The sequence below is a fragment of the Agelaius tricolor genome, unplaced genomic scaffold (assembly GCF_023055355.1).
Source record: "Agelaius tricolor isolate 1412-34295 unplaced genomic scaffold, bAgeTri1.0.p SCAF_1, whole genome shotgun sequence".
NCBI classification, from domain to species: Eukaryota; Metazoa; Chordata; class Aves; order Passeriformes; family Icteridae; genus Agelaius; species Agelaius tricolor.
In genome coordinates this window covers 21707593-21725645 of record NW_027269261.1, presented here as the reverse complement: position 1 = coordinate 21725645, position 18053 = coordinate 21707593, and the positions used below count along the sequence as shown (strand labels likewise).

General features: G+C 36.9%; 1 protein-coding gene across 1 annotated transcript in view; it reads left to right on the top strand.

Annotated features, from left to right (window-relative positions):
• CENPF (centromere protein F) overlaps positions 1-16954 on the top strand; it is a 35313-nt gene extending 18359 nt beyond the window's left edge. The window contains exons 12-20 of the mRNA XM_071426166.1: positions 353-3798; positions 4303-6600; positions 7165-7305; positions 8339-8515; positions 9258-9419; positions 10722-10908; positions 11614-12093; positions 13380-13573; positions 16081-16954. Of these exons, the coding sequence (XP_071282267.1) occupies positions 353-3798; positions 4303-6600; positions 7165-7305; positions 8339-8515; positions 9258-9419; positions 10722-10908; positions 11614-12093; positions 13380-13573; positions 16081-16281 (7286 nt within the window). The 3' untranslated portion in view covers positions 16282-16954. The remainder of the gene's footprint in view (positions 1-352; positions 3799-4302; positions 6601-7164; positions 7306-8338; positions 8516-9257; positions 9420-10721; positions 10909-11613; positions 12094-13379; positions 13574-16080) is intronic.
• The last annotated feature ends 1099 nt before the right edge of the window (positions 16955-18053 follow it).

Genomic DNA, 18053 nt, shown 5'->3' with positions numbered 1-18053 from the left:
TGTCAATGAAAATGAGTTTTTTGTTTGTGAACATGTTCGGTTCCTGAAGTGATGCTGTTTTGAAAAGAATCAAAATGTACTGAACTTATCAGCAAATTTGTTTTCATAGAATCTCTTTTAAATAGAAGACTTCTGTTTAGCAGTTCCTTTATGGAAAGCTGACTGTATGTAGTGCCCGATAGCCTAAAGTAATATAAACATCCTTCATCCAGTAATATAGCTTAAGAGTGATGCTTTGCAGTAGGATGAGAATTGAAAATAGTAGAAGTAAATAGTATCACCTAATCCAGAAAGTTATCAGAAGACTTGCCAGTATTGACTGACAAAGATTTGATGGTATTTTCTTCTACAGATAAGAATGCTGTTCTGGAAGTGGAGCTGAAATTACTGGAAGAGAAATTTAAAAGGCAAGAGAGCTCACTTTCATTGGAGACCCTGAAAATAGCTTTAGCTGACATGGAAAAGCAACAAGAGTCTACCCGAGGTCTCCTTAAGGAAAAAGATAATCATATTAAAGAACAAGACTGTAAAATAAGTAAGATGGAGGGAGAATCAGAAGCTTTGCAGAGACTTCTTGGATTAAAGCAAAGAGAATGTGAAGAACTGCAAAAAGAGGCTACTGTTTTTTCTCAATGGAAAAATGAAACTGATAATCTTATAAATAAACTTAAGTCTGAAAAGGAAGGTCTGCTGGCTCAAATTAATGACTTGGAGGGTTCCCTTCAAAGTCAGCAAAGCAAAAATCATGAGCATAGTGAGAAACTTAGAATGATGCAAACCGAAAGTGACAGGAAATCCACAGAGATTAGAGAACTGAAAGGTATGCTGGAATGTAAAAGTGCACAATTAGAAGAACAAAAAAAAGTTTTTGATGAATTTAAGCAGAAAGCAGAATGTTCTGATAAAAAGTACTGCAAAGAGATAGAAAATATGTCCTGTAAAATATTCCAGCTCACCAACCAAGTTGCTGAAGTAGAAGAAAAGTTACAATTGGCAGCAAGTCAAGGACTGCAAAGGGAGAAGTGCTATCATGACCTGCTTGGTGAATATGAAAAAATCTGTTGTCTTGTAAAAGCAAAAGATACTTCAGAAATGACAGAAGATGGAGAAGTTAAAAGCAGGCAGGATAAGGCTGCTTTAGAGAATTTGCAATTTGCAGCAACTAACTCCAGCACTGGAGTGCTGGATCATGGATATGCCGGAGCTCTTCTAGAAATGGGAAAAACTAAGGATCTGGCCAATTTACAAGAGCAGATCTCTTTTCTTGAGAGTTCTTTAGCAGCTCAAAAGCAGTTTAATTCAGATCAGCAGCAGCAGTATGAAGACTTACTGCAAACAAAGAGTGAAACAGAGCAAAGGTTACTTGCAGTAGAACAGATGTACACAAGCCTCATGACAGAAACTGAGCAGCACATCAGTAATTTGCAAGCGGATATTTCAGCACGTCAGGAATTAGTTGAAAAAACTTCAGCTATTCTTGAGGAAAAGGACATGCAACTGCAAACTTTGAATGAAAGATTAGAAAACCGAGAAGTTGAGCTTCATGATTTGAAGATCAATAATAAATTGCTTGAGGAGTCACTAAGACAGCTGAAGCTCATGTCTGAAACATGGGATTCAGAGAAGAAGGACATGTCTTCAATGATTTGCTCATACAGTAAAAAAATTGGTGAACTTACTGAAGAAAATACAGCCCTTAGGGATTTAAGCAGTGTTTTAAAGCAAGAACAAATAACTTTACTGGAGGCAAATAAAAATATTTATGATAGTTTAAAGGAAAAAGAAGAAATAATTTCTGATATGTCTGGAAAACATGAGGAGGAAAGACAGCGTATTCAATCAAGAACAGAAGAAATGAAAACAGAGCTTGAAGTTTTGCAGGCAAAGTATAAATCAGTAGAAGAAGAAAATGGAAAAATTATGAGCATGCTGAGAGAGCAGACAATTGAATTAGATGAAAAAAAAGCAAAATTAGAACAAGAGAAGCAGATACTTAGTGAGAACAAAGATATCTTACATAAACTTATAGCCTCAGAAGAAATAAAAACGAACTTGGTTCATGAACTTCAGCAACTGCAGTCAGAATTTTCCAACATCCAACATGTGCCTTCTGTGGAGCTTGACTGTTTAAGCCAGGAAAGGTTAAATGTCAGCACAAGACAAAATACGACGCAAGAGAAATGTGGCTTTGTATTTCAAGAAAAGGAGCAATTGGGGAAGGAACTACCCATAAAAAATGAACCTCTAATGTGTGATGTTAATTGTGAACAACGCCTCTGTTCAGAACAGTTGAGAAAGTCCATGGAAGAAAAGGACATTGAGCTGAATAAATACCAGGTTAAACTTGAGCTTCTTCAGATGGATTTTGAGGATAGCGAAATCTCTCTAAAAAACTGCAGGTTAGAAGTGATGCAGCTGGAGACAGCTTTAAAAGGCATGGAAGTAGAACTTGAGAAAAGTGTGAGAGAGAAAGAGAGACTGCAGCAAGAACTACTGTCTGTTAAAGAACTGAAAACTGCAGATTCTTCACTTATAGTATTAGAGGAAGATGGCCACTCATTGGAGTATAATTACTGTGACATTTCCCAGGATTGTGGCAAAAAAGGAATAGATGAAAGTCCTTCATCAGTGTTGCTGGCATCCTCTTTGCAGGTAACAATAAACCAGCTGAGTGAGCTTGAGAAAATGTGTGAGAGGTTGCAGAATGAAAACACTGCATTGGCCTCTGGATTGAAAAATGCTAAAACCAATGGTACCACAGGTATTAATAAAGAGGAAGAGGAGACAGATGATATAAGGATTGCAGATAGCAATTTAAAAGCTGAGAAAGCTGTTCTTCCCGAAGAACTTATGGATCAAAGTGATAACAGTGATCTGAGAATGCCTCCTGATAATGAGGAAGTTCCCTTCAGAGTTAAAGAATGCAGTTCTTCTGACTATGAAGATTTAAAATTGTCCAGCAAAGAAGTTAAAGTACACTTTGCGGAAGTAAGAGAGAAGCTTTTGACTTTCCAGGATGAACACCTAAAATTATATGAACAGCACAGTAGTATGAGCTCAAAGATATGTGAGCTGCAGTCTTGTATTGAAATACTGAAAGCAGAAAATTCTTCACTGTCAACAAGTCAGAGCAGTGCTCATGTAGAGTCTGTGCAAGTGTCACTGTCATCCAGCCAAGATGACACGCTACCTAAATTGGATGAAACTAAGGCCACAGATTCTTCCGCAGACCTTTCTGTAAATCCCTGTTTATTAGAAGTAAGTGAGGTGGCTGATTCTCATAACAGTGGTTCATGCAAATGGACAGAGGGAATGAATCAGACAGACAGTTCTGTAGAAGTGATTTCAGAGGATGCAACAGAAGTTTTGGTTGAAAAGTGTCATAATGATCACAATTTGGATTCTGTTAGAGAGCTCAGGAGTATAACTCCAAGAAAATCTAACCTTGAAAATAGAATTGAAGAACTTCAGATGCTCTGTCAGACATATGAGAAGTCCATCAAGGTGCTTGAAGATCAGTTTCATGTTCAAGAGAACATGAAAAATGAGGAAATACAAGAGCTGAAAGAAATTATACTTTCTGAAAGGAAAGAAATAGATCATCTCAAACAGCAAAATCTATCTGAAAAGGAAGAATGGCAGCAGAAGCTGAATAATGTGACTATGGAGATGGAGTGCAAACTGGCAGCAGAAAGAAAACAAACTGAGAATCTCTCTTTGGAGCTGGAAGCAGCAAGACTCCAACTACAGGTCCTTGATTTAAGTTCTCATTCATTGCTGTGCACAGATATTGAAAATGTAAGTAATTGCTGTCATGCAAATGATTTTTATGTAAATCCTTTGCTTGTGGTCACCCAGATTTTTTACTGCAAATATTCTTTTTAAAATTGTGCCTCACAGAAGCAGTACTATTTTTTTGGAGAAAGAATAAAAATAATCCATACTTGAGCAATAATCTTTGTCCTTTTAGTAATGCTAATAATAATTCACTTTGTCATGTAGACACCTATTTTCCCAAAATACAGAAGGATGTGGTATCTTTGCACATAGTCTTTCAGCAAATTTATCTAAAATTTCTCCCTCAATACCTTTAAATCTTTTTGGCCAAAGATGTGTGCATAAACAAGTGTCAAACATTTCTGTAAGAAAGGAGACTGTAAAGTAGGGAGGGGTATTTATTTATTTTGCATAAGAGCAGGAGCTTTACTAGTTTAAGAAAAATTTTAAAACTTACCTTGTTTTTTCTTATATGTATTCTTTCCCCCTCTTTTTTTTTAACTGGTTGATTCTTATCCCTTGCAGAACATAGAACAAGAAAACAATACTCCTTATAAATTAAGAGTGCCTGCTGAAAACTCAGCTCTGAAAAACAATAATCTTAAAATAATCCCCATTGAGAAAATGGCTGCAGGAGATGCCTTTGTGTGTGAAAATGAAACTGAGACTGTGGAAGCAAGATTAATGGAAGATTACACTGAGAAAATTTCTGGAGAACATGAGTGTAGAAATACATCAGGAAAAATAACCAGCCCCTCAGACCATGCCAGTGCATTGTCATTTTCCACTAGTGGGGTTTTGAGTGCTGGCTATTTCTGTGAAAATCAAATAACCACTGAAATACTTCAGGAAGAGGCAAAACAACAGACTGATGAAAATTTGAAGCTGATCTATGAGATAGAAAAAGAGCAAAACCATGTAGGTTTGAAAATAAGAGTTGAGCAATCAAACTCGGAAATGAACTTCCAGAAGGCACAAATAATTTCAAATAGCTCAGCTTTTGCAGGACTGGAGGAAGCTACTGTAGCTGTTAAGGAAGAAAACTGCGGCATAAATGAAAAACACAGATCCATTGCTGTCAATAAGCAGGAATTATCTCTTCATGTAGTCTCATCAGAAAAAGAACCTGAGAACCTAAAGTCTGAGCTGGAGATAGGTAAAGTTAGATTGCCTAATGCAGCAGACATGTTTGATGATGTAGAAATGACCAAGAGAGCTGGTCAGGAACAATTTCTTGCAGCTGAAAATGGGCGGGGGAGTCCAAAATCTGAGCAAGTTAATATTGACAACCACGCCTTGTTCATAGAGCCTGACATTGACATGCTCCAGGCAAAATGTCAGCAATTAGAAAGGGAGAGGGAAGTTAATCTGAAAACTATTTCTAGCTTTCAAGAGCACCTTGTTTCAGTCACAGCTGAGAGAAACTATATTGGCCAAGAACTGAGTATTTTGTCTGAAAGCAAAAAAGAGCTGGATCAGAAGTACCAAAATCTACAAGAGAAATTAAAACAATTGGAGTTAACTAAAATGGATTCCACTGAATTCATTAGAAGGTTAGAGTATGAAGTGAAGACACAAGCAAATCTGCTTGAGGCTGCAAAATCTGATGCAAATCAATTATCCAGTGAAAAAGACAGTCTTCTTCAGAAGCTGCAAAGTTTAGAAAATGATGCTGTATGTTTCACCATAGAAAAAGAAAAACTCCAGAATGAAGCAGCAGATTCAAAGAAAGAAAAAGAGCTGATTGCAAGAGAGTTGGGAACGATGCAGCATAAATTAGGTTCATCAGAAATGGAAAATTCAAAGCTTTCCAAATCCTTGGAAGGCTTGTTAATGGAAAAAGGAGAACTTGCCGCAAGACTCAGTGCAGCACAAAAAGAAGCAGACCAATTGAGATGTGGAATTGAGAAGCTGAAAGTAAAAATTGAGTCTGATGAGAAGAAAAAACGTCACATTGCTGAAAAGCTGAGAGACAATGAACGGAAAGCTGACTCTCTGCAAGATAAAATAGAGAGGCTTGAAAGGGAATTGGAGATGTCAGAGAAAAATCTAGAAGATACAGTTATTGAATTGGAGACTGCCAAAGCAGAGGCAGAAATATTAGCAACAGAGATGGAAGAGATGACTGAAAAGCTGAAATGTTCCAACTTACAAATTGATGTCCTCACCTCACAAAAAGAGCGTTTGGCTAAAGATTTAAAAGAAATGCAAGAAAGATTCCATGAACTAGAGTCTTCAAATTTGACTACAGCAAAGCAGTTGGAAGAAAAGGAGGAAGAAAAGATACAAATCAAACATGAGCTTGAAAATACTTTGGCATTGCTGAGATCTGAGCTCAAAGATAAGAGTGAGAAGTTAGAGTTTTCATGCAAAGAGGAAGCAGATGCTAGAGCAAAAGAACAAGTCCTGACTGATCAGGTGGCTCATCTTGAGCAAGATAAAATAATGCTGTTACAGCAATGTCAGGAAATAAAAAATGAAAACATCAAATTGGATCAAGCAAGAGAAGCACTTGTTCAAGAATTGATGGATTGTAAACAAAAGCTCAATGAAAAGGTGCAGGAAAATGGTGCTCTTGAAAAGCAGGTGAAAGAAACAGAAGCACTGTCTTTGCAGCTGACTCACATGCAGCATGAACTTAAATGCTGGCACCAGGAAAAAGAGAGGCTGCAGAACTTGATTGCTGAGTTGAAGTTGAAGGAGCAATGTTTTTCTGATGGTGAAACCTCTCCGGATATCCTGAATGTTCTAAAAATGTCTTACAAGGACCTTGAGAAGGAACTGGAATCTACACTTTGTGAAAAGAACACTCTATGTAAAAAGGTAATATAATTTCCATTAGGGAAGAGTTCCCTTTGTAGGAGGAAGGATAAAGTATCCTCTGGGTTTACTACTTCCTTAATAAATTAAATCCTAAAATAATTTTAACCTCAAACTTTTTTGCAGGAAACATCCTATTTTAAAATTACATTTTCCGTACAATCATAAATTTTCATTGAAATTACAGAGCTGGAAAGCAGGGCATTATTTTGCATAGGATGACTGAGAAGGTAACTTGAAAGTAGAAGTTTAGGCAATCAAATAATGCAGGATAGTTTCCTCTTTCCTGTGGAAGAAAAGGAGGAAGAACAAATTGGTATTGGGTGACTGAGTTTTCATATCAATAAGTACTTTGAAATAAATACTTCGGAAGCTCCAAAGAAAGTGAAATAACAATAGTGCACTTGCCATGTGAAAGCATCATTACCCTGTTGTGACTCTTGTTTAAAACTTGACCAACTATGGGAATAAAATAATCCATCTTAAGAACTGCTTGTTACATGTAAGTACATTCTTTGGCAGTCATGACACATGTATTAAAAATAATTCTGGAAAATTTTATTTCAGGTAAATGAACTGGCTGAAAGTCGAACTGAGCTGCAAGTCAAGCTAAATAATACTGAACAGAAGATTGCCAAATTACAGGAAGAAAGAAATAAGCTTGCTGAAGAAATTCAGTGTGTTCAAGAACATTCAGAAAAGAACAAAGTAAGTTATTCCATCTGCGTGATTTCTGTGTTCAAAGCCAGATGCTCAAGTACAGTACCTGTGTGGAGGCTGGTCAAGGGGATCTGTGATAATGTACAGTATTAGAGGTTATTGCTTCCAAATTTCAAAACATCCAATCTTCTCTTCTGAGATAAAATGATTACTTTGTAGTTTTTCCCCCTCCTCCTTCCATCCAAACTATGTTTTCTTAGCATAAAGTCCACTGCTGGTCATCTAGACATTTTTCAGTGTTGAGAAATTCTCTACTACAGGCTTTCAATCACCAGACTGAGGAGGGCAGATAAATATTCAGCATTTCTCAAAACTACTTTCAGTGTTTCAATTGTGCTAATTTAACTCAGGATATAGTCAAGGAAGAAACAGTTTTTGGAGCCTTTGTTTATAATTTGTTTGCATTTAATTCTTAGAGGCTATTTTATCATCTAGAAAACTTTAGGTCTTATTTGTGAAAAATATTATGTCTTTAAACCAGTTTATGGGGTCGTCTAACCTACTAACTATTTTAAAAACTCTATAACCAGGGGCTTGTTTCTATTGTGGCATGGAGGATTTTGAGTAGGATGGGAAAAGAACAGATATTTCTGCAACTTTTAGAAATCCTAAATGGAAATACCGGCCAGCTGTCAAAAAGTAGTTATAACAATGGGTGAAAATGCTTAGAAAATTTTTTCATCTTAAAGAGGGTGCAGAAGTGACCCTTAACCTCTCAAGTCATTCTCAGAGGGAGCAACATTTGGGGAGGTTAAACTTTGATTTTGGCAGTGCTGCTTGATTTAATGCTGTTAGCAAACTTGTACTTGTTTTCTTTTAAGTGAACCTTCCTTTGCCTCCTGTCCTACCTTTTGTGTTCTTTTCTTTGATTACAGTGTGTTCAGCCACTGCTGAATATTTTTTCTTACCAAGTTGTTTTGGAAAATTCAAAGATGCTTCAGATTTAAACAGTTTTATGGGTCAACTCTTTCTCCATTGAGATAACTCCAAATACCAAAAAATGTACTATTACTATTTACAGATACAGCTGCATCTCACAACTTCAGAAAAAAATGAACTGGCCAGGTGTTTGGAGATGGTCCAGAATCAACTACAAGAAAAAGAAAGTGAAATTAAAAGAGAGATATCAGAATATCAAGACAGACTACTTCAAGCAGAGAAAGAGCATCAGGATGCTCTGACAGAAGCAAACCGAAGGGTGAGTCAGAAAATAGGAAGAGTAGTGCTGTGAGTTTTTAATTGAGTTCTATGTATTTTACAAAATTTTGCTGATCCTATTGCAAAAGAATTTGTCTTTGCTAACAATATTTCCAAAATCTACGTATACTTACCTTGGAGCTTAGTATGTGTTAACTTTTTTCCATATGACAAGCTCTAAAACGTTAATTTATCTCACAACTCAGTAAGCATTTAATCTATATAAAAATTCACTAGGACTATAACCTTGAAAAGGGGAAAGCAACAGTATGTTTAATCCAGGAAATGGTTGTTTCAGTAGGAAGAGGGAAGAAAGTTTAACCAGTTCAGGATATAAGGACAAATTTGTCGGAAATACATTTGTCAGATGTGCTATATGCCAAGAGCCGTCAACTTAACTGTAGAAACATCAGTGAGCTTGAGGCCAGCTGAACACAGGCAAATAACTTACTATAATTGTTTCTTAGTAGTTTTCATTCTTATTAATATAAAGTAGATGTAAAAGCAAGTTATAGTAAAATATAAGGGTTTTCTTCTGACAGTCTTCTTAGAGGCAAGATTCTAGTATTGAAAATACATACTTGAGACAAATTACCCTTTTAATGTTCAACTTCTTAAAACATAATTATTAAATTTGCTGTGGAATTCCTGTGGGTTTGTGAGATGCTGTTAGGTACATCTTTAAAATGAAACTTGGTGTCCTTTTTGGTATCATAGTAATTAGGCACATTTTCTTTCTTTAGAATGAAGTAGAAATTGAGGCCTGTCATGAGAAGATTAGTTCACTGGAGCACTTTATCAGCTCGCAAAAACTGGAAATTGAGCATTTGAAGTCAAATAAAGAACAGCTAAATAATTCCCTTAAAGAAGCTAATCAGTCCTTAGGAGAACTCCTAAAAACTAAGGTAAGAAAAACCCTTAAGTATGACCAATTGCATGAGATTCCAGACACTGTGTAGTGAAATAAACATAGGATTGGGAACCAGTGCTCCAGAACTGTGGCTTGACTTTGGTACAGCCTTTTTTTCACTAAAGAGAACATAGAGCCTGGAGAAAACATAGTTACTACTGATGTGCATTAGAAAAATTCTGTTCTGTGTGCCATGACTGAGATCACCTAGAACTGGTTTCTGTGACCTAAACACAGCAGTCTGTTGACTACAGTGAGCATTGTAGCTGAGCAAAAATGTGGTTAGAATTCACTCAGAGAGACTTTGCAGTGCCTCTATTTTGTGTTTGTGAATTACTTTGATGGTAAAATGTACCATGGTCTATCTCTATGCACTAGTCTTGATAGATTGCTCTTGATTCAGCTTTTTCAGTTCCATTTTATATAGAATTCTCATTACAGGTCTTAACTAGTGTAATTCTCTTACAGAATTGTCCTCAGGGATGCTGGAATATGAGCTCCACATACTGTGAGCTACCGATAACTGGGAACAGCTCTTCATGTTCTTGGTTTGCTTTTTAGTAGCACAGATGAAGCTTCACTGTACATATACTGTACTTCTGTACCAATAATCCCATCCCTGCATTTTTCTTGTTTTCTGGGTGGTTTCGGTCTATTTTGGTGCTGCTTCTGTCTGTGATTGATTTCTGGCTCCAGCTTTGTACTCCCACTTCAGGAATTACTGTCTCCATAAACACACTCTTGAAGAAACAGTCAGTTCAATTTACATGCAAGTAAACACTGAATTACAAAATGCTCATCTTGCTCAACAGTTCTTTCTTCTTAGGGCTCTCATCTGTGGTGTTAATTTGGTTAATAAGAGCAGTCCAAGGATAAAGTCCTGTGGATGTGTGCCAGTAAACAGTACCCATGGTAGTGTCAGTGTAGCAGAGAAGGCTTCTGGCTGTGCTCACTGTGTGATATTTGCACACAGGTTGGTACCAGATCAATGGGATGGTAAAAGGTTCAGGTTGGACATTGTGAAGAATTTCTGTCCTTTAGAAAACAGTGTAAAGCATTGGAAGGGGCTGCTGAGGGAAGTGGTGGAGTTGGCACCCTTGCAGGGGTTGAAGGAACAGCTCAAGGTAGCCCTTAGTGCTATGAATTAGTTAATGTGGTGGTGCTTGGTTAAAGGTTGGACTCAATGATCTTGGAGGCCTTTTCCTACTTCAGTGATTCTGTTACTCTGTTTGATATTATAATGTTTAAAAGGAGGAATTATGTTTCTGGTGAAATAACTGAATTTCTTATTTTTTAGGCTGATAATAGTAACATTATAATTCAGCTGAAGAAGGAAAATGAATATGCCCACAGTAAAGTGCAGATGTGGATGAAATCCTGCAAGCAGCTGGAACAGGAAAAGGAAAAGTTGCAGAAACAACTAGCTGAACATGATGAGCTGCTTAAGAAGGAAAATCTGGCTATGGCGAAGCATAATAAAGAAGGTAACTGAATCTAGATTGTCTTAATGCTTTCATAGTGGTGCATTAATCTGTAAAACTTTCTTGTTCCCTAAAATGCCCACTTGCATATGCAGCTCTAGTACAGAGCATTATTCTTAACTAGGATAAAAAGTTACGAGTGCAAATGTCAGACATTTTTAAAATCTAGCTAATCTTTTTCCTCGTAAAAGTGTTGTTTCTTTCCCAGAAACAAAACTAGGTTCTGAATAAATCTATTAAATCTTACATTTTTGGTGTAAGTGACTTGAGGAAGAAAAGGGATGTTTTTCTTATGAAGTTGTGTGTGAGTTCTTTTATCATTTTCCAGCAGGCTTTTCCCTCTGATTCTCATGCTCTGTTCTTAATGTTTTAGTTCACCTCATGAGATGCACTGTATTATAAATGATACTTAAAGTAAGTTAAGGGTGCAAATGGAGTGTTCAGAAATTACAAAATGAGAAGGAAAATATTTCCCCATGCATTGCTCAAGGATTCTTTTCACAATTTGTGTATTTGTGCTCAATTTAACAGGGACATTATTATGTCTATCATACTACTAAATTTGTTTTGCAGTCTTTTTTTTTTTTATAGTTGCAGTGTTACAAAACATGTGTAATTAAAAGATTCGTGACCGTTGCATTATGAATTCTTACATATGCATATTTTATTATGTCAGTTATATGAATAATCATGTTTTTCTTTGAAAAGATGCTGATGATAATGCCATTACAGAAGAAATTAAGTTAAAATTGGAAGAATTGCAGGAATCTACAGAAGTGAAGACCAGAGAAGCAAATGAGAACTTGGAGAAATACTGCTCTCTTATTGTTAAATATCATAAACTAGAGGAAGAAAATGAGATGCTAAAAACACAAGTCAGTTTGTTGAGTACTCAGCTGAAACAGCGAGCGAGTGATGCTGTCAGCACTCCTTTGCTGAATTCAGAGAAGTCATTAACACAAAAGAGCAAACACTCTGTCAAAGACAGAAGGTCAGATGAAGGTACCACTAAGCTTTCAAGTAAAAGGCAGAGATGTGAAGACAGCAGGAAAGACAATGGAGAGCCAAGATCTCCTGCTCCAGTGACTTCATTGAAAAAGAAAAGGAAGTGTGATATCTCTCAAAATCTGCAGGGTCCGGACAATACTGACTGTGAGCTGGATGGGCTTCCAGAAATAGTGCAAAAAGGTATTTATGTCTTGTAAAGGCAAATGTTCTCTGAGCACAGCAGGTGTGCTTTTCTCTTTTGTTTCGTTGAATGGCTTTCACTCTGAGTTGGTGGCTATGCAAACATTTTTGGTGATCGTGATGGAAGGTGAAAGGAGTCAATGAGATGTGGCAGTTGGTGCCAAGTTAGCTTGTGGAGCACTGGTGTTAGACCAGCAGAATACATTTTTGGTGAGTTAATAATTCCCATTCTGCTAAGAGTTAAGTGATCCTGGCAGTCTCCTGTGCTCCCATCACCTCACTCACAGGTGTACTGTGCAGTGAGGCAACTGAAGACCAGAAACTGGGAAGGAGTGGTGTCTGGAGGGAAGCCCATGTGTGTTCCCCAAGTGTTTGCTTATTTGTGGGCTTTTATTTCTTTCAATACCAGTAATTAAAGTGTGTTAATTTGCAAAACATTGAATCGACTAAAATTCCCTGAGTTGAAACTGACTTGCCCACAGCAGTAAGACATTAATCTTCATGAGAAGATTAATTAATTAACTCTCATCTTCATGAGAGTTCACTTTGTCTGCTGTGAATGCCATGAAATTAGGCAGCCTGGTACTCCATATAAGGGTTCACTGCAGCAGAGGGTAACTGAGAAGATGCACAATTCAGGGCTTGAAAAATATCTTCTAAGTTCAACTACCTATTAAGTTGCTCTTTATAATTAATGTAATTGCCATCATTAAAGGACAAACCATAAGGATACTGAATAGCCTCAACTTTGGCGGTCACTCGTAGAAGTCGGGATTTCTAAAGCTAAACATTATTTGCATTTCACTTCTTACTATATCTTCTAAAAGTAGCCCTGTTCTGAGGACATACGTGCCAGTTCATGTTTGACTTTAAGGCTAGATAGAGATAATAAACAGTCTATATATAAATAGTTCTACACACAGAAAAGTGTTAAAAATCAAGAGCATCATATCATGGTATCGTGAATTAACCAGTACTGGTTTTCAGTTTGAAATTACTCTCCATATAATAATGTACTTATAAAGAAAAAGATGAAACACTTGTTTGATTTTTTTTTATTTTTCTATAGAATTGCTCTTGTAATTCAATGGTTCCTCTGTGATATACAAGTTTTGCATTTGAATTTTGGAATATGCAAGATCTATTCAGCAATCTCTTTGTTCCATTTTCTCCAATGGAACAGATGATTTATTTGAATCAGCTATCTTATTCCTATTGTGAAAAAAGAAATCCATTTGAGGAAGTGTGATTGCTTTAGGTTTTTATAGAAGCTGTTTATTTTTCAGGGTTTGCTGACATCCCCAGGGGCAAGGTCAGCCCTTACATTTTACGTAGAACAACGCTGCACCTCAGATCCAGTCCCCATCTGGCTTCCTCAAGTGAGAGGAGGCCTTTGCCTGCACAGGACTCACATAAGTGCAGACCAGACCATCTTGGTGAGCGCTGCTCTTTGACACCTGGTGGCAGCAAACCACAAAAGGTAACTTGGAAAAATTTTATCTGGGTATGAGAGTCATGGGGAAGACTTAATGCATTCACTAAACATATTCATCTTGCCAAGTGAATTTGAGGACATACCATTCTTTATGTTCCTCAAAAATAGAGTGAAGATCATAAATACTGAATGACTGATATTATGGTAAGACCTATGTCATGTTTCAATGTGCAAATTGTTCATGTGCTGTTATTTGTGAGCTCATAGGAACAGCCAGTGAGAAATGTAAATTCAATACAGGTATGTTTCAATTTCTTATAATGGATATTAAAGAGCAGATATTCTTTATACTGTAACTTCTTAGGTTGCAGAGAAAGTAACCAGCAAAAAGACTAACCTTTAGGAGTTTGAGCTTGAAGTTTTCTGCAAACAGCTCTTCTTGGAATTTCTAGAATAACTACAGATACATTATTAAATGTAGGGAGGCTATTAAATGTGTCACTAGGGAGCATTTGGATTATAAAGAGTGGGTTGTGTTGGAAGGGACATTAAAGATCAGCTAATTCTAACCTCCCTGCCACAGACAGGGACATCTTCCACTAGACCAGCTTGGTCATGCTTACCAGATTTTGATGTTATCAAAACAAATAAATATTACACAGTTATTTTTTGAAAGTGGACTGTTACTAAAAAAAAGGTTAGTAACTGAAGTTTACATTAGCTTTGTGTTTTACACATTGCTGAATGTTTCACAGTATATCAGAGCAATGTGTTCTTTCTAAGATGATGTAAATACTTTGCAGATTATTGGAAATTGTTCCAACTTTAGGACAGAAATGAACCTTTTGTTGTCCAAAACTTCCTCCAGAGTTTGTAACCATGTTATCTCAAGTTGAGCAATAAAAAAATAGTTATTGGTAGCCTTTGTATGAGGGCTACACAGAAATATGTCAGTAGATAAAAATCCTTCCAGTTTGCCAGGTTACACAAAAGTATTCTCTTGACAATCAGCAGAATCTTGCACAAAGTGCTTTGGGGTTTTTTTTTTTTTTTTTTTTGTTTATCCAGTTATTTTGTATTAGCACATAAAGTATGTTGGCAAGATACCAAAAGTAAGTAAAGGCAAATGCCACATAGTTTAGTGGATGTATAGCTTTTGAGGCCAGAAAGCACCATGGGAAAGACAAATCAGATCAGACCCATAATGTTTTGGAGCTACAGCAATAGAAAATCGGTGTTTTGCAGTGAGAGTGAATCCACTGAATTTGTGTATGTTGTTTCAAGGGATAATTACCCCACTTGCCAAGAGTTGCTGCTTCTTACAGACATTGCCTGGAGGTCTGTGTTTTATTACTGTTTCATTAAGTGATGCCAATAAATTTTATTTATACTCCTGTCTGTTTCCCTATAACCTTAGAAACAAATGGTGTTGCTTGTAAAGAATCTGAGTAGTGCAAAACAGAAAGGAAGCCTCAGTCACAGAAAGTTGTGTAGTAATCACCTGCCAGCATGGTATAAGCTTGTTGTAGACTCTTGCTGACCATAGTCAGGGTTATAGCAAGAAACAATTAATAATAATATTTTCTCATTTAACTGAAGGAGGGATTTCCCAAACATTCCTCTTCTTTGTCTAAACTTGTATTGTCTAGGTCCAAGGACAGGCTACTCCTCACCTTCAACTAGATCGCAGTTATTAAAATTCCAGTGTTGGTTTTGTTCCCCCCAAGTGTAAATATGCAAAAGTCATCAGTTCCAGGAATTTGTGCCCTTCTCTCAGACACTGCTGAATGTGTATTGGTTTTATTTCAAGATGATGTACATTAGGGATTTCTGGAGGAATTGCTCATATTGTTTCATCATTTGTTGAAACCATTAAAAGGTGTTGTTTCATGCTTTATATTAATACAGTAAATGGTGTGTCTTGTTTTAAAAGTGAAGTAAACCTTGTTTCCTTCTCTTTGACAGATACTTGCATCTACTTTATTTCAAATACCTAGTTTCAAACTGTTGCAAATTTCTCAAGGTGCTTAAAAAGTGCCTGTCATGTTCATATGCAAATTTATTCACTTTTCTGTGTGAATTTAATGTAGAATTTAAATTGAGTGCTTTGACTGCACATCGGTCAAAATGTGAAAGCAGTGGTTTCTGCCCAGATGTCAGCAAAAAAGTGACACCTGTGCTTTACATTTGCAGAATATGTAGAGAAAAAATTAAATACAGCTCTTGGTACACACTACCAGGTACTTTAGTAAACAGCTTAATAGTACTGTCTGTTCCTTGTGTAGCTTTTTCTGCTACTGGAAAATAGCTTGCCAGCAGTGTAGCAGATATTTCATCTCATACCACAACAAAACAAGAGTTATCAAGCCTCACTGTATTGTGTATTCAGAGTGATAAGTGCCTTAAAAATATGTTTTTCTGCTTCCAATAAGTCTATGTCTTTTGCAAATTCCCAATATTTAGTCTTTGCAGCAAGTCTTTCAACCCAAGGCAGAAAGCTAATATGGTTTTCCATTACCAGTAAAACAAGGATGTTTTTGTTTGCATTACAGGAAAATGATGAGCAGCGGTCCCAAGCTTTTCCACCAATGAATTCTACATCAAGGTCACCGCTTTGCCTGCAGAAACAATCCCCAAAACCTCTCTCTGATAATACTAGGGAGAGTCACACAATGCACAAAGCAAAAAATTCCCTAAATGAACAAGGATTATCTGAGCAAGATGAGCAAAAAGAAAATTGTAAGGTGCAGTAAATCTGAGTTAGTCACTACTCAGAATAACTGGTGATCAAAACCAGTTTGTAAATAAGTACCAGAACTCTCTGGAGGGTACCATTTTCTCTTCTCCAATGAATAACGATATATGGGTTCTGCAGAGCTTCTTTGTGAATATTTACTAATGCCAATAGTCACACTAGATTTTGAAATAGTAGTGAACAGATATAACTGATCTTTTTATAGAATCACAGAATCAATTAGGTTGGAAAAGACCTTTGAGGTCATTGAGTCTAACCTATGGCCTAACATCACTTTGTCAACCAGACCATGGCACTGAGTGTCACATCCAGTCTTTTCTTAAACACCTCCAGGAGTGGTGACTCCATCACCTCCCTGGGCAGCCCATTCCAATTCCCAATCACTCCTTCTGTGAAGAACTTGTTCCTAATGGCCAGCCCAAACCTCCCCCGGTGCAGCTTGAGTCTGTGTGTCCTCTTGTCCTATTGCTGGTTAACTGAGAGAAGAGACCAACCCCCACCTGGCTACAACCTCCTTTTAGATGTAATTGCAGAATTTTCTGTAAATACTTCTTTATAAAGATGTTAAAAAAAATTAAAACATAGAAAAAGTGGCTGCATTTTGCCATGTAGTTAATTGTCATTTTTATTGTGTACTACTGGTTGATTTACAAATGGAAAATAAACTTACTAAAGTATCTAAAAATACTATTTTCCAGTAAAAATGTGGCAAACGCTATTGGATGATTCAAAATGAAACAATGACTTATTTTCTAAGTGCAACGCTAAAATATAGAACCAGATGGCAACTGCATCCAGTTTACAAGCCTAGCTAGTGTTCTGTCTCTTGGTATCTCTTCTTCCTGATGGAATAATACTGTGAAAATAGGGGTGAGACATGATTCAAACAAAGCCAAAGAGGACTGCCTGTTTCCCTGAAACAAAGCATCCGACAATGTACTTCCCTAGCTGAAGGTTGTATGTTGATCTGCACATCTGCCAACTGGCCCTTGGCCAGCCAGTAAAGCTCAGCAAGATGGGGGTGAGCACTTTGTACCTGGCCAGAAAGGACCCTATCACAACAATTTGTTCTTGTTCTACCAGCAGGGGCTGGCTGCTGCTCTGCTGCAGGTTACTCTTCACTTTGACAGTGCTTAGCCTCAAATCTGTCTCTATGAAAATCATTGAAGAGCTGTACCTGATGTAAGGAGAATGGATGTGTTGAGAAACATTCAGGTGTCAAGAAATAGGTTACCTCCTTGTCATTCTGGAAAGGTCTTTGAGATATCAAAATACAGTGACTTTTCTGGAAATAGCATATAAGATTCTGGTATCATCAATACAAGAGAAATAACTCCATACAGTTTATGACAGTGCACTTGAATTTAGAATGATTCATTACAAAAATGTTCACCCCGGCTTGTGGATTTCAAAGGTCTAACTAGGCTTGCTCAGCAGCACAAACCAATTTAACACTATAGAAAAAGGTGACATCAACAACATCAGTCATTATCCAACTAAGCAGAAATTACTTGCTGATAATTCAGGTATTAGGGAAATCAAGCTCCTGTACATGAGCAGTGGTGCCCTAAAGCTCCAAGACACGCAGCAGAGAGGCATTTTCACATTGTTGTTGTTACTGTGTCAAAAAGATGTTGTTTCTTCTTTCAACAAAAGTATGTAATAATGTTTTCTACACCTTGAAAGAAATTCCTTAAACTAAGAGACAATATTTAGGTTTCAAGCTGAACTTTCAAAATATAATGATACCTTCTACTTCATGGTTAGTTT